At 41.8% G+C, this 27461-nt stretch overlaps 1 protein-coding gene across 4 annotated transcripts in view; it reads left to right on the top strand.

Moving 5' to 3' along the window:
• The window catches only part of ENOX1 (ecto-NOX disulfide-thiol exchanger 1), a 562092-nt gene that overhangs the window by 348667 nt on the left and 185964 nt on the right, over nucleotides 1–27461 (top strand). For all 4 annotated transcript variants that reach the window (XM_057707750.1, XM_057707751.1, XM_057707752.1 and 1 more), the window contains 2 exons: nucleotides 4825–4968; nucleotides 5766–5903. In XM_057707750.1, coding sequence (XP_057563733.1) covers nucleotides 4956–4968; nucleotides 5766–5903 — 151 coding nt within the window. In that variant the 5' untranslated portion in view covers nucleotides 4825–4955. The remainder of the gene's footprint in view (nucleotides 1–4824; nucleotides 4969–5765; nucleotides 5904–27461) is intronic.

Genomic DNA, 27461 nt, shown 5'->3' with positions numbered 1-27461 from the left:
GCGTTATCCTGTAGTACCTTAGGTAGTCTCTGTGATCAGCTGCCTCCTTATCATCCTCTTCAAGTTCTCTCCTCTAAAGGCTACCCACCATCCAAAAATTACTCCCATCTAAGAAGTGAGAAGCAACATATAGACTTTACTGACATTTTTGTAGGCTGGGAAGGGGAAAGGTTTACATTGTATATTTCCCAGTGGACCACCTCAAATTCTGCTTTAGTCATGTCTCTTCTGTGAAGTCCCCCTTTCTCATGAGTGGCCACCAAAGATCCCTTCTTTCTTTCCCCTCAGAGCAGTTAGGCTTGGTATCCTTTTTTGCCACATTTGCAGAGCAATTGTGCTCTGCCTCAAAACTTGCAGATTCTACCCATCTCCTAGATCTGTGTAAGAGGACCCATTCTCCTCAGAAGCCTGTTTAGTAATCCTCTACCATAATTTAAGCAAGTCTTTGTGATCCTTTTGTGTTTGAAGAGATAATAATGAGAATTTTATAAAACTGATGAAAGACATTAGGTTCTTCTGGTTGTTCCTCAGTGGGAGAATTAGTCTGAGTTACTTAGTTTACCATTATAGGAGGCAGAAATGTCTCCCTTATTCCTAAACAGTTGCTTAAAAAGCATGGACTTAAAACATAAGTAATGTCTATTTAACATTATTCTGTATTGTTTTAAACTATGAGCATTTCTGAGAAAAACAAATACCGTATGCTAACGCATATATATCGAATCTGAAAGAATAGTGCTGATGAACCCACTGGCAGGGCGGGAATGAGAATGTGGATGCAGAGAACAGACTTGAGGACACCGGAGGGGGAGTGAAGGAGAAGCTGGGACGAAGTTAGAGAGTAGCATTGACATATATACACCAAATGTAAAATAGCTAGTGGGCTATACCTATAAATACAGCTGATTCACTTTGTTGTATGGTAGAAACTGGCACAACTGTGTAAAGCAATTATACTCTAATAAAGAGCTTTAAAATAAAGAAATGATTCACAAACCTTAAAATATATATATATATATATATATATATATATATATACACAAAAAGCTATGAGCATTTCTGTAACCTCAAGAGAGCATCCTACTGATTACATGGAGATCAAAGTGAGATATTTTTTTAGTGATAGAAGCAGAAAGCAGAACTTTGGATGGGAATGTGTCTTTCTTTTTACTAGACTATAAACTATGATAATGCTAGTGAATACTTCCTATAAAGTAAGAAAGTTTCATATGTCATATGAAATAAGTTTCCTTTGGAATCAACTCTCAACCAGACATGAATAAATCTGATTTTCTCACTATAATTATTCTTCTGTTGAAGTAGGCATGAACCTAAGGACTTAAGTCAAACAAAATCTTTCTTTTAAATTAACAAAAGAAAAACTTTCAGGACTTAACTCACCTCCACCCCCTTTTAATAGGAATCTGTGTTTTGTGGAGAGTTACAGGTGGACTTTGTTACCCAGGGTGTGTGTGTCCGTGTGTCCTTGGGACCTTGGACAGGTAGAAAGAGTTGTGTTATTTAGAGCAGGAAAAGCCTGTGTCATTTTTTAGGTCAAAGAGTGTTTTCTTAGGCTTGGTGAGTTTTAAAAACTATTTGCCGCGTTGATACAGCTCAGTGAAATTCTACGCATAAATAGATGTCATTGAACAGTTATGAAGTTGGATCTGAGGTTTTGTACTTGAATGTGCCTTAACAAAGAACAGGTTAGAGTTCAGTTGAATCCTGGGCAAAACGACTATTATCCTTGGCGTTTTGTACATCTGAGTGTTTGGGGATGATCTTACTTCACTAAAAGCTGTAAATAGAAACTGCCAATTTCACAATTGATCATGAATCTCTTGCCAACTTTTGTGGTTGCATAGTGGGAAAAAAAACCCAGAGAGAAACATTTATACATCTTTTAAATTACCTTATATTATTTTATAAAGGAACGGTGGAAAAGGAAGAAATATTCTGGTACAATTTAAATGTGACATAGAAAACTAGGGCAATACTTACTTTTAGAAATATCAAGTGTTACTCACTGTTTTAAAATTAATTACATAATTATCCAGTGGAACACAAAGATCCCAGGGTACCTTAATGAAAACACCACACTTCCAAATAAAATAATAATAATTAGCACCTACTATATTCCAAGTGCTTTATTACCTACAATTTTTAACTCCTCACATCTCTGTGTGTAAATCAACATCATTAAGAATATTAATCTTTTCTATAGTTTAGAAATCAGAAAACTAAGGCGGGGATGTTGATTGGAATGATAAATTAGGCATTATGGCCTTGAATCATTTGAAGAGGCAGGTACTCAATAGGAACAATAGATGTTAGTGGAGTATAGAAATCACTCTTGCAGCTATTCATAAATTACCAGGTAGTAATTAATTTAAAATATCACCTTGCTCCCAAGCCAAGTGATCGAATCAATTTAAAATTTTTAAAGAATTGCAAGGCATCCTTGAGACTACTGGAAATGCCCAAAACATGATGGAACTTCCCTTAGAGTCACAGTTCTAGGTACATAGCAGCCACATGAAGTTGTATGTGATTCAAATCATTGGATTGGGAGATGGAAGAGATGTCATACATAGAATGTCACAATCTCTTTAGGGGATAAATTCACGTTTACAAGCCACCGCTTGCCAAGGAAGCAATACTTTTTTTTGATGAAACAGTAGCAGTTTTGTTACTGTTCTCAATGAAACAGTATCAGTTTGTTAAGATGGGGATGAAAAGTGTGGGTAGAAGCTGTGGGCCACCAGGACACTTGATGCCCCTTTGTAAGACCTCAATCATAAAGTGAAAACTAACAGGAGACCAGACAGTTATAAAGCCAAGGAAAGCTAACACCACCCCTAAAACACTGGAGCAAAAAAGGCAAAATGAAACATGGCTGGTCGAGCACAAGTCATAAAGCCTACAAAGTAAAGGGATGTTCTGTGATATAGTATTCCAGAACTGCAGACTCACCGGACAGAAAGAAGTTGTGATTAATGCCCATTTGGGGAGAACTTGAGCTGGAAAAAAAGTCAGCCAACTAAACTTCACTGGGGAGATAAGTAAGACAAATAGTGACCTTGCAGTGATCTGAACCGCCTCTACTACGGGGCCATTTGAGCAAAAGAATGAACACATTCTAGCCTGGCTTTGCTTTGGTGTTCTGAAATGGCTAGAGGTGGAGAGAGGAAAATGCTTGGAGATTTCACCATAGAAATGTTGCTGGTGTGTGGATAGCTAAAGAGCAGGCATTCTGGTTAGCTATGTATTGATCATATTGAGCTTATTTTGTATGGTGAGAATCTCTTTGTCTGATGGCATCGTTGCCTAAGATAAGTGATGCATAGAATATATAAACACATTCTGAGTTCATTCGGGTGGTAGAGTCTGACTGCGAGGTATAAAACATTTGTCCTGAGTACAATTTGCTCCCAAAGTTGGAATCATTCACTACTTCTTGATGGTGTTTCATCTTCCTGATAGACTGTTGGGAATAATTTTTCACCATCTCTCATGCCCCTATGGCTGAGGGCTAGGGATTTGTGGAGACCACAGGAACAATTTGCTCAATATCCACCTATTCTTGAGATATTGAAACCTGAGCTTCCATTTGAATTAAACTTATACCAGCCTGGCAGTAAGGTTTTGTTTTTTTGGTTTTTTGTTTGTTTGTTTTTCCCGAGAGTACAGTGTTCGAAAGGATCACTGATTCTTGCACCTAAGAATCAAAGAAATAAAAGAGCATACCACAAAAGGGCCAAACTTCAGGCTGGATACACTGACAAACAGACTGTAACACTAATTCTAAAATATATATTAACAGAAACACAGTTTAGAAAAATTTCTAAATTTGTACCTAAACAATAATAAATACTTTGAATTCAGCTATTCTGGCAATCTACTTAAAATTCAAACTTCTCAGATCACCCACCAGGTGATATGTTTCATCTTCTAGTCTTGAACTGATGAAAGTGCATTTAAAATATGTATGTAGGAATGCTTTGTTTTTGCTTTTTTAAGGATGGAGAGAAAGCATAGCATTTTATAAATAGTACAATATAGAGGGGCCCTTTGTTACTTTAAGTAATGTTTTGTTGTCTTTTTAGAAAGGTAGTTTGAAAAGTGTTATAAAAATACATTTATACATAAGCTGTGCAGTTCTCAGGACAATTCAGACCAAACAAATTGCAGCCAGTTAAATTTATCTTGTCATAGAACTGAAAAACACAAATGCTTTTCCTCTGCTGCCCCAGCCCCCTCTGCATCTTCTCTGACGGCGGGCAGCACGCTGTTCTTTCCTTTTGCCTTTCCTGACGATTGTAATTTGGGCACACTCTTTACCCATCTCACGGTGAGTAGCTTCTTGCTTTTTTTCTCTCTCCCTCTTCCCACTTTTTTCTCCCTCTCTGAATACATTTCACAGCTGATCGTCTTCAAAAATAACATCAATTAATTTTTTAACTTTAAAAAAATCACATTTTGCCCCAAGCCTGCCCTCTCCATTGATGTGTCGTGTGTGGAGGAGGCTGTGCAGTGTCTGATAAGCCCCATTTGTGAAGGCTCTTCAGTAGGAGGCCAGGCACTAACTGCTCCGCAGAGGGGCTGTTTATTCAGCCCGCCCCGCTCCAGGTGGCTGACAGTTGACCCACGCATCTCCCGGGCTCCGAAACTGAGACCCAAGAAGGATGCAGCTTTGTTTCCATGCCTGCCACTGACAAGTTGTTTCTTTGTTGTTTGTTTTGAATGGACAACAGTTTTTCCCCTGAAGGCTCTCCCCAGTTAACAATTACACTTTCTCACCACACCGCTCTTCCTTTTTTGCAGAATCCGATGATCCCCGTGGCGACCTGACACTCAGCCATCAAAGTGCTCCTGCCCCTCAGGATGCTCGTGATTCAGTAGTAGATGCAGGTGGCATTGAAAGCATCACCCAGTGTCCCCAGCAGCTTCCTCAGATGATGGCTGCAGGTAAACGTCAGTGGCCAGCGGAGGACACAAACGAGGCATTTTGCATCTTAGTGGAAAGCCTCCCCAGCCATGAAAATATGCGTTGAACCAGAAGCATGGTCTCCTCCAAGAAGCCAGGCTGTGGAACTGTTGACCATCAAAGAGCATTAAGTCAAATTTGACATGTTTTGCTGACTTCTTTTTTTTAGCTTTGTGCTATTTGTTTTCAATATTATTTATTTGTTTATTTTGGTTTGATGAAAGCTCGTGCTTGTAAGAAATATTTTGGAAGTCACTTTCGGCAGACACCTACATTTCCTTAATGTAAGGATGTAAATTGTAAAGGACAGAATATGTTACAAGGTAACCCTTAATAAATTCAGTCAGGACCAGTTTGACTGCGTGACAACTCATTTTAGAGATTTTATTGGATGGTTAGAGGGTTGTGCAATTACACTCGGAAACAGATGAATTTATTTATTCTAAGCCAATTGACTTGTCTTACTCAGAGAGTCCTCTGGCTTTGCCTCTCCACCGGGGAACTTAACTAATGTTTCACCTGGAGAAGGAGGCGATTCTTCAATTTTTTCCAGGGGTACTTCCCTTAATGGCATTAAGTGTCCTCCCAGAATGTATTCGGAAACTCTTTTATGTTTACGTCTGGAGAAAGCATGGCTGTAGATTACAGTGCTATATTTTTTGTGGTTTGGGAATGTGCTTAAATGAAGCCTCACGTCTCTAGAAATACGATTTCTTTTCAAACAGACACCCTTGCCTGTGGACTCTTAAGTCAGAGTTTGTTTTTCCTCCCCCCACAGCAGCCGATGGTTTGGGAAGTATCACGATAGACACGACTCAGCTGAACATGTCGGTGACGGACCCCACCGCCTGGGCCACCGCCATGAATAACTTGGGCATGGTTCCCGTGGGGTTGCCTGGTCAGCAGCTCGTGTCAGGTAAGCTTTCTCTGGGGTTGGAAGATGCCTGCAGCCATGCCAGTGCGTGTGGGTGACAGGTACCTCGTCATCTCTCCACGTGCGTGTGTTGATCCTGGTCTGGGATTTATGACTGGGGCATCTGGCAGGCTGTGTGCTTGGGATTCTTGTCCTCGTCAACCTCGCTCTGCTGCCTAATAGCCGTTCTCAGAAAAAGCCACACTCAATATCTCTCACCGGTGGCATTGCAACGTCAATTTTGTATTCTAAACAGGTAAATAGGAGAGCTAATATTTGCTTTCCAGTTTGCACAACTCTCCCATAGACATTATGCCGTTCGATTCCACAGTCTTTTCTTTGAGACAGCTGTACACTTACGGTGGTTGTGGCTCTTGTTCATCTTCCCATGTTAAGAGCAGGGAAAGAGGGGAGCAGAGTTTGGGTGACTTTTCCAGCACTGAAGTGGCAGAACTTAGAAACCCAACTCAAATGACACTGCCTTCCCCGTTTTCTTTCTGTCACGCTTGGGAATCGTAATAACAGTAGTGCATTCGATAGAGAAAATGTTCGGAGATGTCACAAAGTAGACGGTCATTTGAAGGAGTTCATCATTTAACACATGTTTATTGCAGATTTTCCATGTGCCCTGAAACAAGTGCTTTGGGAAATGGAACAAATACATACATATATAAGTGTCCTTGAGGGTTCAGGGAGCAGGTCTGGAAAACACAGTGACAAAAAGCAGCAAAAAAAAAAAAAATATGTTGAATCAGGTGTTAAGTGGTGGTTCAGTAATTTCCAGAGGGATTGATGCCTGGGTTCTTGAGGGAAGATGTTATTAGAGAGGTGGGGTTTGAGCTCTCTGGAAAGATACATAGGACTTCAGTATTCACTTTACCTAACTCATTTGTTCATTCATCACAAATTTTTTGAGACAGCAGTCAACAAAATAGGTGTGGTTCCTGCCCTCCCAGAATTTGCAGTGGAGAAGCAACAGTTATTATACTGTGGTCATTGTTACATGTCAAAAGAACAATTCACTTTTGCCCATCAGGTTAGATGAGGGTGGATGGTATGCATTAAGTAGAAACCAACTGCCTTTGGAGAGTTACCAAGTTTCACCCTACAGACCTGTGTACTTTGAGCAAGCTGACCAAACATTTGGTTTTTTGTTGTTGTTGTTTGTTTTTGTTTTTTTGTCATTAAGGGCCATACATGTAAAAGTCTAAACTAGCTGTAATAAATTATATATAATGTGTGTGCACGTGTATGCAAACATATATGTACACACACATAGACATACATACATGTATAAATATATATGTGGTTTCTTGTTTAATGCAACAAAAAACACAAGAAGGGAGGACAGGAGACAGGAAAGAGAGAGACAGAAAAAGGAAAGTCAAATATTGAGTGAAAAGCGTTATACTTAGGATATTTATAAAATTCTCCAAAATGTTATAAAATTCATACAGTTGAAGATTAGTTGGCTATGATATGTGTGTGTATGTACATAAAATGACATTTTCTGTGGTTTGAACATGTGTTTATCCGGATCCCTTTTCCCTAAGGCTCATCTAGATAGATACTTCCTTCTAATAAATTGAGAGCAAAGATATATATGTTTCTGCCCAAGTTTTCTCAGCTGCCTAATTGAAATATTCATAGAGCAGAAATTACTTTACTCTTGCCTCCACCTCCCACTCCTCTCAGAAGATGTTGTGTGACTTCCAGAGGAAGCCACAACTTCAATAATTCATTATTTTTTCTTATGATTTTGAGTCTTCTGACATTTTAACCATGACCAATTTATGATTTTCCCAGCAACTTACCATGAAAAGAATTACAGCCCTACTTGTTATAGAAGATTTACCGTATCTGTCCTGAATTACATTCTCTATCTCCTGTATTAGCCAAACTGCTTAAACTGTGTCTGAGCCTTTTGGGGTCTTCCTGAGCGTCCTCTATCACTCCCCTCGACCGCCAGCTCAACTGCACTCTGCTTTGTTCTCAGGGCTGTCAGCGGACTGACCTCTCTTTACTGACACTCTCTCAGGGTTGAGTTCTGTTTTCTTTGGTTAGTGCTTATGTATTTTCTTCCAGTCTTTTTTCTGTGCAAATATTTGAATCCTATTAAATATAAAATTTTCTATTGTGTATTTTTATTAGCACCTTGTCCTACATTATTTTTCCTTTCTATAGTTTTATATTAAAGTTTTAGAATAATCCATTGAATAAATCTTCCCCAGTTTTCCTGTATTTACATTTAAGCTGTTTCCATTTTTTTACTCTTACTAGCCAGGTTTCTTTGGAGCACTTCCTCTCTTCAAGTATGTAAAAGCATTTTACTTTGTCTGTAAAATAATGATTGTATCCTTTTCACGGGACAGTTGTGAGATTGTAATACAGTAACTTACATACAATAACTGCATAGTAGCTACACATAGTCAGCTTCATTAAACATTAACTGTTATTCCTTCCTTTCTTCCTTTTGATGTTTTTCAACAAATAATACTACAGTGAACCCTTTTTATGCATGGAGCTTTGCAGCAATTAGAATTATTTCCCTTGGATGGACTACTACATATAGAATTAGTCGGTCAAAAGGAAGATTTTAAACTTTTTTGTTAAATACTGGGTAATTAATTTCCATAATATAAACACATATTTAAACATTTACTGACTTGATATGCAAAGATGGCATCCTGTTATTTTACTTTAAATTATTTTATAACTACTCTGTTTAAATTGTGTCATTTTCCTCCATTTATTTTCTACTCATATTTCCTCTTTTGTAAATATATTACTTTCATACTGTATCCATTTATCACATAGGGTTCTGGGTGATTTTTTTTATTGGTTTGTATTTGGTCATGACTTTTAAGCATTTTAATCTTGGAGTTCACGTTTTCTAAAAATATTTATCCAGTTCATCTTTTTGCCTCTTTAGTATTGTTCCTTTAAAAAAAAAAAAAAAAAAAAAGTTTAACCTTTCCTTTGTGAGTCCTTCATGGGTGTTCCATTTCTCACTACAGAAAGCTTTTGCCCACTCCCTGTTGTTGATATATAGTCCTAATTTTCCACGCCTCCATGGATGTACTTCCTTCTTTTATCAGAAATTCAGTTCTTATGTATCTTTCAATCTATTGCTGAAGTATCTGTTCTGTGCTCCTGATCTCTTTTTATCCTGGCACCACAGTTGCAATTCTCATGGCTTTAGAATATATTTATATAAAGTATTTTTTGACTCTACCCGGTGTGTGCTACTATTTGCTTCTTTTTCCCATAGTCATAGAGCCAGGGACTATTGATCCTCGCCCAGTTTTCATGCTGGCCTCTGTTTAAGGCAACCTTTAATGTCTCAGAAGGGACTTAAAGATAATTTAGTGTATCCTTCCTTCCAAGAAATCTCCTCTAAAATGTCTCTGACAGGATTACGGAGAGGCTGGATTTTATGAGCACTTGGCTTTCTCCCAAAGGTTCTGATATTTCTAAATGACCAACTCCTCTTCCCATGTTTGTTAAAATTAAATTGTTGATGCCAAATCCCTTTCCTTCCTGCTTTTTTCCTATTTATTGAGAGATTAAAATTATCAGCAAAGCATGGCATACATTTTTCACATGCTGGATGTTATCGACAGGGCTCCCCAGAGAATGAGATACAGTTATTGCTGCCACATCACACCATTCTGATGGGTCATTACAGCCTCCACGATTACACCTCTTTCATCTTCCTCCCCTTTTGTCATCCCCCACATGTTCCCCACCACAATCCCACTCCCACTTTCCTGAACTCCCGCCTTTACCGTGAAGTGCTACTTGAGATCATCACATTGAATTTGCTTCTTTTACCCAAGATACACCATTCTACTTGTATACTCCAGCCCTAAATCCCATACTCAAAGTCTTCCTTTATCTATGAGAGAATATTTCCCTCCATGTGGTATTGTATGTTTATGTTATTCCTCGTACTTTTAGATGTATGGAATTGAAAATGTGTTGTTGTTGTTGTTGATTTGTTTTTATTATCAGTGCTTTGCTCATTGGTATAAATCCAGGTTTTCTAAACTGGCCTGTTGGGATATCAGTGTCCCATGGTCGTCAGGTAGGGTGGGTGTCATGTAAGTATTTACGTGGCCTAACAACCGTGGCAGATGCTGGGTTTGACATAAGTAGGTTGCTTTCTTTGTGAGTTTCTTCAGAATTTTTACTCTGCTAGTGTGCAATGTGCAGTGTAAAAGAGTGGTGTCTCGTGTATAGGATTCCCCAAACATAATTTAGCGTTTTAAAAAATATCCATTAGTATCTCATGAGACGTTAGAATATAGCCACCCAAACCAGATTTTTCCCGTCTGCTGTGGAGATCCCTTTCCAGGACCATCCATCTTTCTTTGCTGTGTATGATATCTTCCTTGTGATCTAGTTTACAAATTTTTTTGTTTGTGTTTTCACTGAACAGTGTCACTCCCCACTCTCAAGTTTCAAAATAATCCTCACGGGTTTGGTGTTGCCTGAAAGCTTCTTCCCAGTTTCCTACGATACACGTTGTCTCCTTCCAGGAGCACTCCCCTACCCCCACCTCTTGTGTCATCAGCTGAAACCGAGAATATCAAATCTCGAGCTTTGACACCATCTGTGTGACCAGCTGCTCCCTTCCTATATACTCTGGCTCCTTCTCCAAAGTCATCATGAACTGGAAGGCTTGGAAAGCAGCAGCTGAGTTCCCAGGTGCTCAGTTGCAGGCCCAGGCCTGCCTGGGAATGGGTAATATTTCCTGGATGTTCTCTGGCCATGAGATTATAGCTTGCTTTGTTCTAAACTTTTTGAAATTTTCTCTCCTAATGTCAGCAATCTCTCCTTAGCTGTTATTGACTTTAAGTGGACCTGTATCTTTTACCCTAAGTTTCTTAGTGTGCCATTTGTTGTATTTGAAATACTTGTTTGGAAAACGCATCACAGCAACCTGTTAGCTGTGGAAGTGCTGTTTATAAGATAGCGTCACATGCCTTATCACGGCTTAACCTGGAGCCAATAAAAGACCTCTTCCCTCTCACAAGTATCTGAGTTGCTCCTTGGTTCCTACCTCGTGGTTTCTTCTAAAGCTGTGAGTTTGCTCTCTGCGCCTCTGTTCCCTGCCACTCAGGAAAGAGCTGAGCTTTACAACTCATGGGGACAGGCCTCTCTCTGTCCTCTTCCTCTCTCCCACTCACGGATGCCCCCACTCATTTTAATTCTGCTGTGCTTCCTTAGAATATTTTTTCTCTGGTTTCCTTGTTGGGTTGTTTAATCCTCCCAGGAACACCTTTATCCTCTTCAGTATGCCCAGATATGAAGAGGCATTTGTTAAATCCTTTCATCTCCTGAAGCATCACTCTTTTAACTGGGATTTATCGAGTCAGACGTGGTGAATACTGGGAATACAAGACATAGACCTCACTCTCCTATATCAGAGCCTAGTGGGAGAATAGAAAAGGGGGAATAAGCAAGTACAAATCAACACGATAAGTGGTTCTGCCACTAGCAGATAAAGGGTGCTATAGGATGTCACTGAAGAGCGGGAAGCAGGAGAGTCATACGATTAGAGCTGTAGTTTTGACCTGTTTGTTTGGTTTGGGTTTTTTGTTTTTGTTTTGTTTTGTTGTTTATGTGTTTATAATTTTAGTGGAGTATAGTGGATTTACAATATTGTTAGTTTCAGGTATACAGGGAAGTGCATCAGTTATACACATATCTACTCCTTTTTAGATTCTTTTCCCATATAGGTCATCACAGAGCATTGAGTAGACTTCCCTGTGCTATACACTAGGTCTGTATTAGTTGCCTGTTTTATATATGGTAGTGTGTACATGTCAATCCTAATCTCCCAGTGTATGCCTCCCTTAGAGATTGTCACACTGAGTGAAGTACGTCAGACAGAGAAAGACAAATATCATATGGTATCACTTACATGTGGAATCTAGAGCTGTAGTTTCATAGAGCACGTTTGTTAGGTCCTGCAGGGAATTGATGGGTTATGGGGAAAGGTTGGTGGTAAACAGATCAGATGCGAGGCTGTAGCAGTTGCTCAGATAAGAGAAAATAATGGCAATAATAATCATGGTGGTGGAGATAGAAATGAAGTGACCCATGAGACATTTAATTATAGAAAAAAAAAACCAGGAATTGGTGACTGAGTCCGTGTGGAATGTTGGGGGAGTGAAGTATCAACCGTGGTTCCTAGGTTTCTAGCTTTAGAAATTGTGTAAATGGTGGGGTCATTGACCAAGTTGGGGAAGGCTGGAAGGGGAAAAGGGCGAGGGAAGATGGCGAGTTTCTCTTTGGATGTGTTGACTATGAAGAAGCTGTTGGAGGAAACACGTGGTGATGAGTCACATGTAAGGGTCTAGAGCTCATGAAAGGAGCGGGTTTGGAGATGGAGCTTTGGCAGTCACAGCACATGGACAGCCACGGACGCCTGTCTCCCCTAGTCACGCTTTTGCTGTGAAACTAGAAATAGGGCCTCAGCTGCTCACACAAGTCTCAGCCTAACCTCTAATGGCATCTCCAAATAGCTGCTTCATCTGTGCCCTCTCTTTTGACCTACTAGGTTTCTGTCCGTTGGTGGACTCCGAGGTTTGAAATAAGAGAAGTAGAAAGTCAGAGACTTTAAAATGTAACCTAGGGATCTATACCTGAGGCCATCTCATCAGTTCACAGAGACATTCAGGTGGACTGTCTGATAGTAAACCATCCCCCATACTTGTTTTTTGTTTTTTAAATATATAAATTTATTTATTTATTTAGCTGCGTTGGGTCTTCGTTGCTGAACTTGGGTTTTCTCTAGTTGAGGCGAGTGGGGGCTGCTTTTCGTCGCGGTGCATGGGCTTCTCAGTGCAGTAGCTTCTCTTGCTGCAGAGCACAGTCTCTAGACATGTGAACTTCAGTACTTGCAGCACACAGACTCAATAGTTGTGGCTCGTGGGCTTAGTCGCTCCGCGGCATGTGGGATCTTCCCAGACCATGGATCGAACCCGTGTCCCCTGCACTGGCAGGCAGATTCTTAACCAGTGCGCCACCAGGGAGGCACCCCCATACTTGTTTTTAAGAGGAAAATTATACTCAAACGAGCAAACTTCCATTCTTTAGCCTCTTCAGATGTTGATGGTGACACTGTGTCTCAGGCCCGATTAAGGGATACAGATAGCCTGGCGCTTAGTATTTGGACTCTCGAAAAGATGATGCTCATCCTCTTTTGTTTTCATTTTCCATCTAGTTGAAAGATTTCTCATTATCAAGTGTCAGAAAAAAAATAGGCCCTCGACTTATGTTTCACAATTTATGTACCTGATTTCAGGTCTCCTTGACAGTTCTGTTACACTTTCCACGGTTATTTACCCTTTTCTCCCTAGGACAGCAGGACAGTACATTGGTGTATTCATTCATTCACCACAACATCACTGCAGGTTCATAATGTACAGCATATTTTACAAGACACTAGAGAAACCGCAGTTTACACGGCAGACAGGTGATGCTCCTACAGAGATACACGTTTCTAAAGAAGCAGATGTTTTCCAAATAGCTGTGCAGGTGATTATATAATTACAATTGTGGGCTGTTACAAATGAGGGTTGGGAGCCTGACTTAGCTCGGAGAGATTGAAGGGTGTTCAGAAAAGGTTCCCCTGAAGACGTAATATTCGGCCTAAGACCCCAAGGAGAAATTAACATTATCCTGGTAGCAAGAGGGAAGAACAGGAAGAAAGGGCAAATTTGGGAAGACGAGAAAATTCTAAAAGCAGAGAATGCCCTGTGGAAAGGCCTGAGGTGATTAAGAACTTGGCTCCTTCAGGGAAATGAAAGGTAGGTGTGTGTATGGGCAACAGGCAGCACTTGGCATGGGGTGGGTTGGCAGGTTGGTACTTAACATGTGTCTGGAGAGGTTGGCAGGCCAGATCCGGCCTCCCAAAGCAAGGAGTACAGATTTTATTTGAAGTGCAAGCTATGGAAGGATTTTAAGCAGGGAAGCAACCTCTGACTCATGTTTAAAAGAGAGAAAAAAAAAATCACACATAGGGAATTGATTGAAGAGTGGCAAGAGGCATCTGGCCCCACATTTAGAGGCTTCTGGAAATCCCGAAAGAGATTAATGCTAGACTAGAGTACCGAGCACCTACTGTGTGTCAGGCGTTGCCGTAAGTGCTGGGAGTGCACATGCCCTCCTGGAGCTTTCATCCTAGTGCTTTGTTCACGATGTGTGTGTCTACAATGTTTCTAGAGGTAAGAGAATTTGTAGAAAATTGTTTCCAAAAACTGTTCGCTTCTGCCTGTATTGTGTGCTGTATAAGGTAGTTGAAGTCACTTCAAACAAATCAAGGCTTGTCCTCCAATAACTCTCCAAAAGTAACAACAGCCCCTATCCTTGTTGGCTAGAGCTGTTATAAAATGAAAGTCCTTTTCAAATGCTTGCATAACGTCATATAGCTATTTGAAATATAGTCATTTTTCTTCTCTTCCTTGGAATGAAATGCATAAATACTACCTGCTTTGTAAACTTACTTCTTTGTAGATTGGCTTCTTTTGAATTATCAACATGTGATTTTTTTCTTCCTGTGGATGGCATAACAATTTTGTTTTTATTTGGTCTTTATTTGGCCTGTCTTTATTTGGTCTGTCGTACCCTGGTATATGTACTCTTCAACTAGCCTTTTGAACTATGCAAGTCACTTTCTTACCCTCTAGGCTAAAACTAGAGAAAATACACTCAAAGAATTGCAGGTATATTTACATATGTATAGATATAGTAAATATGCACATATTGCATGGAAATGTACAATGTGTACACATGCATATACATCACGAACACACTCATTCCCTAGTTTTCTTGGTTTCCTTTTCTTCCACTGGGATAGGGAAGCTTTGATATCTTTGAGGGCAACATGAGCCGAAGGGAGATATTTGCATTTCATAATGGAAAATTGTATCCTGGCCCCATAGTAGACATTCTGATGCAGCTGGGAACAGAAAGAAAAAGCAAACAGTTATATTCCAGTATTAAAATCAATATGTGTGTTTTCTGTCCTCTGTGCACACATGCATATTACTGTACATTGGCGTTTTGTTTTGAATGAATGTCAAAGCCTTTTATTTGTAAATATGGAATAATTGCAGTGACTTCTGTATCTCGTTTCCTTTTATATCCTTTTATTTTGCAGCCTTATTTTCTGTGTTACATATTGTGTTTTTGAGTTGTAGATATATATCACATTATGCCTTTATATAATTAGGTCATCGTTTGTCTAGCAGACTGTGCTGGACTGTACACTTATACAAGCAAGAACCATATCGAATTCATCTTTGTGTTTCCTCTGTCATCAAACAGAGCTGGGTGCTCAATATATAGTTGATTGAATATGTGATTTGATTTCTTTATATAATTAATTATATAAAATATATTAATTTTGGAAAAGTCACTTTTATACTGGATCCTTGGACTATTCTAATGTATAGCTTTTATGTCATTAATCATGGTTAGATATGAAGAGTAGCCACTACCATCAGCCTCCTAATTTGATGTCTGTGAGATTGCTTCCTTTTTCTTCCTTTTATCTTCCCATCTCTTCTTACTTTCATTTACCTTCTTATACAGGTGGAATACATTTATAACAGCTATTTTAGTGTACTTATCTACTAATTCTGTTATCTGCAATGTTTCTAAGTGTCTTTCTATGGATTTTTCTCCTTGTGATGGGTCATATTTTTCTATTTCTTTGCATGGCTACTAATTCTTTGTTAGATGCCAAACATTGTGAATTTTACATTGTTACGTACTGGATTTTTTTTCTTCTTTGTATTCCTTCAAATATTTTTGAGGTTTGTTCTGAGATGCAGTTAAGTTCCTTAAAATAGTTTAATTCATTCAAAGGCTTGCTTTCAAGTTTGGGTAATTGGGTCTGGAACAGCCTTTGGCCTGGAGATAATTTTATCCCACTGCTGAGGGCAGACCATGCTTGGAACTCTACCCCAGTACATTGCAGGGTTTCCCCTCTCTGGCTGTTGGAAATTTCATCTGCTCCCAGAGCAGCTTTTCACCTGCTCCTTTCCCATGATCTTTGCCTTGGTCCTTCCCTCACACGCCTGATCGATACTCAGCCAAAGGCTTGAGGGGAGTCCGCCGAAGACCTCGAGAGCGCTCTCTGTCTCTGATCAGCCCCTTCCTCTCCTGTGCCTGGCCTGATAATCTCCAGCTGCCTCGGCCTCCTCGGACGCTGAACTCAGGTACACCTCCGGCTCTGTTTGCGTTTCTCTTCCCTGAGTTAAATCCTTAAAACTTTCTAGACAGCAGACTGGGACAATCATAGGTTTCACGTCATCTGTCTCCCTTCTCTCAGTAATCACCGTCCTGTACTGCCCATCGTCCAGTGCCTGAACACGGTCATTTCATGTATTTTGTCTCACTTTTTAGTTGCTTGAGGAGGGGGGTTTAGTTCTATCCCAGTTGCCTCCTCATGGCAGGAAGCAGAAGTTTTCAAAGTCTTTTGAAAACAAAATCTGTGCGTACGTGCATGCACGTGTGTTCCCTAGGGCCATAGTCAGTAGAAAGCTGAGGCTATGACGTGAATGGCTTCGCTAGGAATACTGAAAATAATAGCAATAAATCTACCAGTTATTGAGCACCTCATATATACCAGATACTCTAAACACCTTGCTTCATTTAATCCTCCGCCAGCCGAATATTATTAACCCCATTCTATAGATAGGGGAACTGAGCTTGGGTGATGTTAATTGACTTACGTAAGGTGACCCAGGTAGAAGGAGGCGGTGCTGGAATTGAAATCCAGGTCTGGCTGCCTAAACCGTTTCCACTCTGTTAGGAATTGGGGGGAAATGATTAAAACCTCTTACATTTTTGTCTCAGGCCAGCCCTATCTTTACACTTTTACTTTTAAAAATAAACACCTTGGTAGAACTGTATCTTGGGGGTGGGGAGGGAGTGATGGTTGTAGAGATTTTTTGTATTGCGTTGAAATTTACAAGATTTCAATTATTTAATTTTTATGCATATCATTTATTATGCTTGAAATCGGGAGATTTCCGTTAAACCTTACAAGTTTACGACTTGGGTCCAGTGATCTAAAATCTGTACTACAGTCTAACCAGGATTAACTTAGTAACATAAAGTTGACGGCCGTGAATAAGACCGCAGTGGTCATGCCCTCTGGTTAATGTCACTGATCAAAAATGATGATGAATACAAGGAGAGTATATACATTTCAGTCTACAAATAAGAAAGCTCTCCCAAAGGAAAAAAAGAACTGAAGTTTTCAGTGATGAACACAGATGAGATGGACTTGGGTCCGCTTAAATATTCACCCTTTGGAAGGCACCGAATCCAGAGCAGGTGGGCTTGTGGACTTGGTAACACGGGTAGAGGGAGTTCTTGGCTGAAGGATTCTGTTAATACTTTCTTGGAAGAGTAGGAGGCAGGGTCATCTGGTGAGGTCAAGTGGGGTGATGAGGACACGTTTGAGAAGGGAGAGCCCTTGAAGGCAGTCGCTGGAGAAGCGAGAGGCAGCTGGCTGTGGAAACTTAGGAAGGTTGATGAACACTCACTGTGCATCCAGTGTGATGTCCCCCGGCAGTGCTGCATGCTCCCAGTGGGCAGGCACAGAGAAGGAGGGTGGGCTTTATCCAGGGTGGGTTTCCGCAGGTGGCTGGAATAAAAGGACATGAGCACAAAGTGGATATGATGAGCATTGCAAGAGAGTCGTTATGGGGCCAGACCACGCAGCCTACAAGACTGGGGGCAGAGCAGTAAAAAGGGGAGGACTGGTGTCGGGAGAACATGGAGGGGTCGCTGGGCGGAAAAAGCTGATGAGGGCAAGCAGGAGGTTGGCAGGGTTGGAAGATGTGAAGGAGGAAGGGGAGTTAGCCGATAACAGCAATAAATGGGGACCCTTCCTGTGGTCTTCGCAAAGAAATATCGTTTTTGTTAGAAATTGACAAACTCTGCAAAAGGCAGATGGTGGCTTTAGAGCCCACGGTCCTGGGTTTGAATCCAGGCCCTTTTCCTTAGCTGTATAACCTTGGGCAACATATTTCACTTCTCTGAGTCCATCTTTCTGCAGAGGGGACATAATAATATCCACATGACAGAACTGTTGCAGTGCCCACCCGTAAAGTGGGTGCATAGTGTAGGGATCCAGAGTGTTAGTTTCCTTTACCCTCATTGGAGGGCAGTTCGGGACGGGGAGGGGGTGGGGGGAGAGCCGTCTGGGACCACTCCCTACTTTAAGGGAATGAGAAAAGGAAGACGTGGCCCCTCTGAACAGGGATTCCCTTGTTCTGACTTTTCCCCGTTCTAGGAGCAGAGACAGCCCTTCTCCACAAGCCACGTGGAGGCACCCACGTGCACCAGAGCACACCCAGCACTTGTAACTCCATGACAATATGACTCAAAGTAATTTCCACAAGTCACTGTGTCAACACTCCCTGGACTGTAGATTCCAGGGCCTGTTTCACACCTTCTGGGAGACGAGGCCCTGGAAATGACAACTGAAAACTTGAGAACACAACACCTTGAAGTACGTCAGGGCCTGGGCTGGTGGGGAAACGAAAAAATACGCCGTCAGGCCTGGGAATGGGTAGGGACACTTGTCTGATGCTACATTTCTGTGGTCTTAACTGTAACATAATTTTACAACTGACGTTTTGGGTAAACGTACCTGAGCCATAAAGTACCTGAAAAGGGGCTGCCAGTGCAAATCTGAAAATCATGTTTTGCGTATCTGCTGTGCTCAAGCCCTGTGTATGAGCTCACCTACCCAGGTTTTATCTTGGAAAAGATAAAGGTCTTGGGCATCAAGATACACGTCCTTGAACTGTAATAAACAACATTTTCCTCCTCATCAGGGACATGTACTTGCTCTCATAGAAGGCATAGCTCTGACCTTGAAGCTTTACTTCTGCAAGTTTATGCCTGTGCACAAAGAGACACTTTATCCCTAAGAGGAAGGAGAAATACTATAGTTTTCAAGTTCACTAAGGCTTTACGACCACAAGCGCATCTTTAAAGAAATATTCCTCACTTCACTGGCTGGAACTCTTGTGACCTCCATCCGTTAATGCTTCCTAGCCATTTATTCCATCTCAGCAGGAAAAATAGGCCTCCCACCCTCATGCGAGGCAACTCGTCTCCGCGGGGGACCCTCGCTCAGCGTGAATCACTGCTGACGAGGTTCTAACCAGAGACATTTTCCTGAGCTGGGCAATCACTCAAAAATGCTCATTTTCTGTTTTCAAAACTTCGTGGCCTCTCTCTTGGAAACCTTGTTATTTGAGAACATCTTTTCGAATGTGTTCATCCCCAGCTGTGAGGAAATACTGCCTCGTCATGGGCAGGAAAAAAGCAATTTAAGGAAATAATAGAGGAAGACGATGATGTCATACGTGTCTGGGTTTCTGTGTCATCCTCTCTGGGGCTTGGCCGGGAAAGGGGCAGGCCCGAGGCTCTGCAGCGGCCAGAGGAGGCCCTGACTGACCAGGGAAGACTGGGAAGGCAGAAAGGTGCCGTAAAATCCAGGCAGCATCATGTAGAGAAGCAGAGCACCCAGGGCCCCAGAGGCTGGGTGTGAGCCCCGCTGTGCGCTGTCACACGGGAGCTAACGGACCACAGGCCAGTTGCACAGATTCCGAGGGCCCCGTGATGCCCACCTGTCCAAGGAGGGTGTCCAGGTTCCCTTAAAGCTCTGAAATTCTAGATTTAGGAAAATCCTCAAAATCCAGAACATAAGCCCTTACTACTCAATGACTAGCATCCAAGGAATATCTGGAGGAAATGAAGCAGGGTGGTAACTTTTAACAAGAACCACAGGAAGGGTATCTCTATAATTAAGGTAATCTTTCTGGCGGCGATGGTGGGTTTTGTTTGTTTGTTTGTTTGTGTATTTGTTCTCCAATGGAGCCAGAGAGCCCCTGCAGAGTTCATCGCACACACAGCCTCGGAAGCGATGTGGGAGAATCATTGTAAGGAGCTTTAATCTTTCTAGGCTTTGAAGAAACAACTTGCAAGAGAGGGAAGGCACGTCCTTTGGCTGAGCCGTGGCACCTACTGAAAAACCAGTAACCCAGAGCAGAGGTGACAGAGTCATGTAGATCAGGGGTCCCCAACCCCCGGGCTGTGGACTGGTACCATTCCGTGTCCTGTTACCAACTGGGTTGCACAGCAGAGGTGAGCGGCAGGCGAGCAAGTAAAGCTTCATCTGCCGCTCCCCACCGCTCACATTACTGCCTGAACCATCACCCCGCCAACCACGGTCCGTGGGAAAATTGTCTTCCACGAAACCCGTCCCTGGTGCCAAAGAGGTTGGGGCCCACTGGTGTAGACGCTAGAAATCAGAGGGTATCGGTTCAGGCGATGTCAGCAAGAGCATGAGCAGGGCCTTCTGTAGCTCAGCTTTTCCTGTCAACGGAGGGTAGTAGGGTACAGGCCATCTAAAATCCTAAGTAAGCGACCTTGCTTGTTCATATTTGTAATTGCTTTTCGTCATGGCTATATCGGGTTTATGAATTGTCAGTTCTTTTTTTCTTTTTTAATAAATTTATTTATTTATTTATTATTTTATTGGCTGTGTTGGGTCTTTTCTGCTGTGCACGGGCTTTCTTTTTAGTTGCGGTGAGTGGGGGCTACTCTTCATTGTGGTGCGCGGGCTCCCCGTTGCCGTGGCTTCTCTTGTTGCGGAGCTCGGGCTCTAGGCGCGTGGGCTTCAGTAGTTGCAGCACGTGGGCTCAATAGTTGTGGCTCATGGGCTCTAAAGCACAGGCTCAATAGTTGTGGTGCATGGGCTTAGTTGCTCTGTGGCATGTGGGATCTTCCTGGAGCAGGGATTGAACCCGTGTCCCCTGCATCAACAGGCGGATTCTCAACCACTGCGCCACCTAGGAAGCTCTATGAGCTGTCAGTTCTTTAAAGAAAATCAGGAACTTTGTAAACACATGAGTAGGAAGGAACCCAAAGTATCTGTTTTCGTTTTCCCACCCACCTCCCTTTGCAAAGCCCTTGCTATTCCCGAGCCCAGGCGCAAACTGAGGAAAAGAGCCAACGCATCGTTCGTGCAGCCCTTTGCACGGTCCACGTGTGACAGGCTCCTTCTGTGAGTGAATAAACCAGAGGTTCTGTTTTCAATGGCCCCCTGCTGGGCCCCGTGCTTAGGAAGGAAAAGGAAATAAGGCCAGGCCTGTTCCAGTCATGTTCTCGAGAACCTGAAAACGAGACTTGAGGCAAACAATAACTGAAATGAGTCTTTATTAAGAATTACCAAGAATCATTCATAGAGATCATTAAGAACTTACTGTAACAAAGTATTCATTGTACGGGAAGAGGCGAGCGCCAGCCCACTAGAAATAATAAGATTGGGGCGTTAGAAAGGACTTTAGATAGTAATATTTTATATTGGTGTTTGGGGTTTAATTTCTCAGACAGATTTCAGATATATTTCATTTAAACCTTAGCGATCCACTCCACAGTGGCAGATGTGTCTTATACTGTTCCCGTGCAGACGTTACTAACCCATCAGGATCCTCTTTCCTACTGAAGTAGGTTGTCCTTTTATATCTCAACACGGCACTCCAGGCAGCCAGCACCTGTACAAATGTGAAGAAAACTTCCTGCTGACCCTGATCTGGTCCAGCCCTTGCATTTCATGGATGAGGAGATAAGGTCTGGATAGGGTCTACCTAAGTTGTACAGGATAATGTATCTTGACTGTTTTCTCCATCTTTGTTCGGGGAGGTAGGACCACCCAGGCACTCTTGCCTGTTCCCTTGCACGCCTGGTGAGGAGCATGGCAGGCCTGGGAGCGCCATTGTACTTCCCACTGAATGAAACTGACCGGTTATAAAGCCACAGCTAAACTCTAACCCTGGCTGCTTAAGCACAAGACTTTATCAAACGGGAGACTACGGTTTTCATTCATTCACTCTAAGAGTTTTGTGTACGCTGAAATAAAGGGAAAGCCTGTTGATATTTCCCAAGGCAACTGAGATAGGGCTAAAATTAATGAACCATGTCCACTTCTCCACATTTATAGTCAGTCTCCTTAACTCTTCCTTGTTCAATGTTGCATTCTGGTTACTTTCTTTTCCCCGGGAGACCATGCTTACTCATTCATCCTTTCCTCATGCTGCTATCTCTGTATATATCCATCTGTCCACCCACCCACCCACCCCTCCTTCCTTCCATCCAGTCTGTATCTTCTGCTTAATGCTAAACCTTTTAAGGGGAAGAACTATGTTTTAGTCATCGTTGTGCCCCCACACCTTCCAGCACGTTCAGTGAATGTTTGTAAAAGGAAGCTTTTGCCTTTGATTTCTTGCCCCTTTACTCACTCTGTTTTTATTAGAATGGCACAAACCATTCGCCTCCGCCCTGCTTTTTCTCCTATTTGAAAAGAAGAAATTACAATGTACCTTCCTGAAAGGCCTGTGATTATCTTTCATCAGGTGGTAGGCCTGAGTACTCACAGCAGACAGCTCTGAGACGGTGCAGGTTTCTCCTCGCTGCTTACTTGTACTGCCAGCCAACTGCCTGTCCAAGGGGTGAAGCGCCCTTGTGTTTTGGCTCACAAAGAATTTCCTCCCAGCGGCGATTCAGAAACATACAGGGCTTCCTACTTTTCCCCTTATTATTTGCGATTCACCTTTTTTATAGGAATTATTTATAATTAAAGCAAATATGAGACACATCCGCAGAGCTGTGCCTGCTTTTGCCTCAGACTCCTTGGTACCAGCTGACAGTGGTCCAGAGAGGGGATCCCCGCCCCCGCCAGCAGCAGCCTCACCCCTCACACCTTTCATTGGCTGTTTCCGCTGAGAACAGAGAGGAGCACTCAGAGAAGGGATTTCTTTAAAAGGCTTCTTGGGAGAGTCGTGCCTTTTCATGCTTTGACTGAAAAAAATTTTTGTAAAGAAACTAGTAGCCTTTAAGGAAAAACAGATTATAATTTTTAATGTGTATGTAAAAAGAAAGCCAAAATATGCAGACAGTGTTGAAACTAAAATGTTATTCTGAAGGCAATGGATTTCTGAATTAATATTGCCCCCTCCCAGTTTTAGGGATTTTGTACTATTTCTGATGTTTTAGCTTGACAATATCCTTCCATCTACTCTCCCTCCTTGCCTCCCTTCTTTCCTTCCTTCTATCCCTCCTTCCCTCCTTTCCTTCTTTACTTGTTGTCCGCCTTTCGCTGTGAAGAATTAAAGCTGTTTCTGCCCTCATGGAGCTATTGTCTGATAGTGGAGACAGATAGCAGGTAAACAAATTAATAAATACATCGTTACAAATCATAATAATCACTAGGAAGGAGGTCATAGGATGCTGCGATGGTAGAGCACAAAGGAGGGAGTGTACAGAGATCTTCCTGGAATCAGATCAAAATTTAGGCTGAGATCCTGGAGGATAAGGGGTCTGCTCTGGAAAGTGTGGAATGAAGCGTGTATGAGGGACCCTCAGGGCAGAAGGAGCTCGACTTGCTTGAAGAACTACCCTAGGGCCAGTTTAGGGCCTGCGACGGAGACTGCTTCGAGAAGAGTTATAGAGGTGGTTAGAGGCCCAGGGCATCCTGAGAAAGGGTCTCGACTTAATTGTAGGGTTAACCGAAGGTTATTTACTAATACATTCATTCATTCATTCAATCATTCATTCACTTACTCAACCGAGAAGAGACTCCATGATTGAATTTAAATGTTAAAGAAGAATGGGTTTCGGTGCTCAGGTCGGGATGGAAGCGAGAGGATCAGTAAACAGAACTCGTGAGCCCCGATAAGAGGATAAGCGTGAGTGTGGCTTCCCCTGGGGGATGGGAGTGAAGTCGGAGAGATGAGGACAGACCTGCGACACAGTTTTGAGGTAGGGGCCTCAGGACTTTGTGCTTAGATGAGAGGGGAGTGAGAGAAAACGGGAAGCAAGATGGATCCCAAGTTTCTAGCTTGAGAAACGGGGGAAGTGGTGGTGGCGTTTCACGAGACAAGAAGTACAAGAGGAACAAATATAGGGGATTATTGTGCATTCAGATCTGTACCTCTTAGGCTCGAGCTCTCGTGAGAAAATCTAAGGGATGTGAAGTAGGCAAAGGGAGATATGGGTCTGGAGTAGGGGGTGTGGGGCAGATACATACACACAGAGATGGCTGTGCCCATCAGCACGTAGAACATACATGGCACCGCGGATGTCCGGGAAACGCTGCGAAGAGAATAGAAGGAGGGGAGCGGGGAGAAGCAGGCTTGGGAAACCTCCAGCATTTAAAGTTTAGAAGGAAGGGACAAGTCAGTCAAGGGGGTTGAGAAGGAACAGTCACAAGATTAGTAGGAAACAGACATGTATGACCTTCTGGGGACCGAGCCCGAAGCAGCCATAGAGCAGCTGCAGGATTCACTTCTTCTGAGAGGTCAAGCAGAGAGACTGCCGTGGAGAGGTCATCGGTAACTTTAACAAGGGGCATTTCCACTTGTAGGAATAGAAGCCGGGTTGGTGGGTTAAAGATTGAAGAGAAGAATCAAGGGAGATGGACCCAGTGAAAAGCCAAGAAGAGCTACACAAAGAAAAGAGATTTTTAATAGTAATAGTACCCTGATGATATTGATGGAGTCACTGCTTTTCATTTTTTGCTTCATATTTAAATTTGGACCAACTCTTAAATCCCCTTCCAAAAAGAACCAAAACCAAACAAACAAAAACAAAACAAAACAGAAAAAAAAAGGGGAGGGAGGAAAGAAGAGGGAGAATAATGACAAATGAAAAGCAGAAACACTGTCTGGTCAGCTCCTGGAAGATGTTTGTCGAGAAAGAGGGCAGTTAAATTTAAAGGTAACTTGAGGGAGATGTGGGATCAAGAGAAAATTAAGACGACCTCAGATGTAATAGTACACTTTTGGAAATGGTCACTTAGATAGAAAGAAGTAATATTTTGATGATGGCCATTCTGACCAGTGTGAGGTGATATCTCATTGTAGTTTTGATTTACATTTCTCTAATAATTAGTGACATCAAGCATCTTTTCATGTGTCTGTTGGCCATCTGTATGTCTTCTTTGGAGAAATGTCTATTTAGTCTTCCACGCATTTTTTTTTATTGGAATGTTTGTTTTTTGGTATTGAGCTGTCTGAGCTGTTCGTATATTTTGAAGATTAATCCTTTGGCAGTTGCTTCCTTTGCAAATATTTTCTCCCATTGTGAGGATTGTCTTTTCGTCTTGTTTATGGTTTCCTTTGCTGTGCAAAAGCTTTTAAGTTTAATTAGGTCCCATTTGTTTATTTTTGTTTTTATTTTCATTACTCTAGGAGATGGGCAAAAAAGATATTGCTGCGATTTATGTCAAAGAGTGATCTGTCTATGTTTTCCTCTAAGAGTTTTATAGTGTCTGATCTTACATTTAGGTCTTTAATACATTTTGAGCTTATTTTTGTGTATGGTGTTAGGGTGTGTTCTAATTTCATTCTTTTACATGTAGCTGTCCAGTTTTCCCAACACCACTTATTCGAGAGACTGTCTTTTCTCCGTTGTATATTCTTGCCTCCTTTGTCATAGATTAGGTGACCATAGGTGTGTGGGTTTATTTCTGGGTTTTTTATCCTGTTGCACTGATCTATATTTCTGTTTTTGTGCCTATACCGACTGAAGTTTTGCAGACATTTTCCTTGATAAATAACAGAGCAATGATGACGTGTGTCCACTGAAGTTACTACCAGACATGGCCAGGCCATCTGGTGCGACACCATTGCTCTCTTTCAAGTAATCTCTTCTTCTAAAGAGTGAGTGTACATGTCTAAAGCTCATTTATATGCTTTGGTTTCATATCTTTGTGCTGTAACTCATTCTAAATATTTACTTTGGTTAATTAATTGATTATTGTGAAAGCCATTGTAGTGCACATGGCTTTTAGAAATGAGAATTATTACTTCTCATGCTGTGAAATATTAAGGCCTCACCTCCCTGTTGGAATGCATTCTCCAAGTATCTGCAACACTTGGAATAATAAATCTCTCACAATCCTCACCTCCATTTAAGCATTCACACTGCATCTTATATTTGCATATAAGTTTTTTTGTCTGTTCTTTCACACATGCTAGGTCAGAGGACCAACAAATCATTTCCCTTTCTCTCCCCACCCCACCATCTCTCCCTCTCCCCCCACCTCTTTCCTCCCTGCCAACAAGACACCCCCACCCATATAGTGGGAGCAGTATTATCCATTATTCCACAGAAAATATGGATTTACCCCCCAGACCCTAGTGGTTTGCTGCCGTGAAATGGAGTTTGTGCCTAAAGAAAGAGATATTTTACATAAACAAGACGACTGTATTTAGCCTTATGAAATTCCCACTATTTGCATTACGGAACACTAGGAACACTAGTAAAGGATTTGACTTTTACTTGCTAGGCATATGAATTTAGGGCTAGTAAGGGTAAATCTCTGTGACCTTCATGTTCCTTGTTAGAAAATGGGCCTATCAGTATCTATCATGACATCTTTCAGGGACCAGATGTAGTGTGTATCCTATAATTTTGAAAAGGAAATTAGGAGATTCCTTGGAATCAGTAAAGTCCTTTACACACTTTAAGTATTTTAACTATCCAAGTTCTAGAAACTTAGATAGTTGAAATACTAAGTTTCTAGAACTGACTCAGAGGAATGAATATTTTAAATTGTGATTTTGCCAGATTATCCCCTACAAAAGTTTCACCCATTTTTACACTGACACCAATAGTGGATATTTAAAAGCATTTTAACCTTTACTTTCTCCCTGGGTGAAAAAGATGTCACACATCGATTTGCATTACTTTGTCTACTCTGTTGGTAGTCTTTGAGCTGTATCCAGCTTTCAAATAGTGTAAGTAACTCTGCAGTTAGTATCTTGGACTTTTTATTTCCCATTTGGAATATTTCTTTAAGGCCAGTTTCCAGGTCAGCAGATGATATGGTCATTTCAGTTACTCTGGAGACATCACAAAATTACTTTGGAAAGGGCTTTACAATTTATACCCTTATCAGAGTTGCCCGAATGTTTTCTTTTTAGCATCCTTGCTCACTCCAGGTGTTATTGAAATGATTTCCACTAATTTAGTAAGCAAAAATTCTGCCACCTTTGTATTGCCCAAGAGCCATAATTTAAAGGGCTTCCTAATGGTCCCACAGCCAGATGGAAGCCTTCAGTGACACCAGAGGTTTGTTTTCTGTTCTTTCACCTGCTAGTTAATAATTAGGCAATATTTCCAGGCTTGCAGTTGGATCAGATTGAACTGCTCTTGCTGAGCTGTTAATGATTCAGAAACACCTTCCCCTACCTCTCCACCCACCTAAATTGTACCAGCTTCTCTGAGGGCACCTCCAGTCCCACTCCATTCAAATAGCCTCCCCTGGTAGCTCTGGCCAACTTCGGTGATGCCCTTCTGTGACCACACCAAGGCCATGATTGCTCTTACCGTGTGGTTTGACCCTGGGCTGTGGTCAGTTTGTTGTCCTTATTTGCTCTGCTGATGGGATTTTGTAAAATGGATACCCTCCACCTGCCAGGGGATGCTCACACCAGGGCTTTTCTCTTTAGTAGG

Source organism: Hippopotamus amphibius, chromosome 14, assembly GCF_030028045.1.
Source record: "Hippopotamus amphibius kiboko isolate mHipAmp2 chromosome 14, mHipAmp2.hap2, whole genome shotgun sequence".
In the NCBI taxonomy this organism is placed as follows: Eukaryota; Metazoa; Chordata; class Mammalia; order Artiodactyla; family Hippopotamidae; genus Hippopotamus; species Hippopotamus amphibius.
This window is presented reverse-complemented; position numbering and strand designations above follow the sequence as displayed.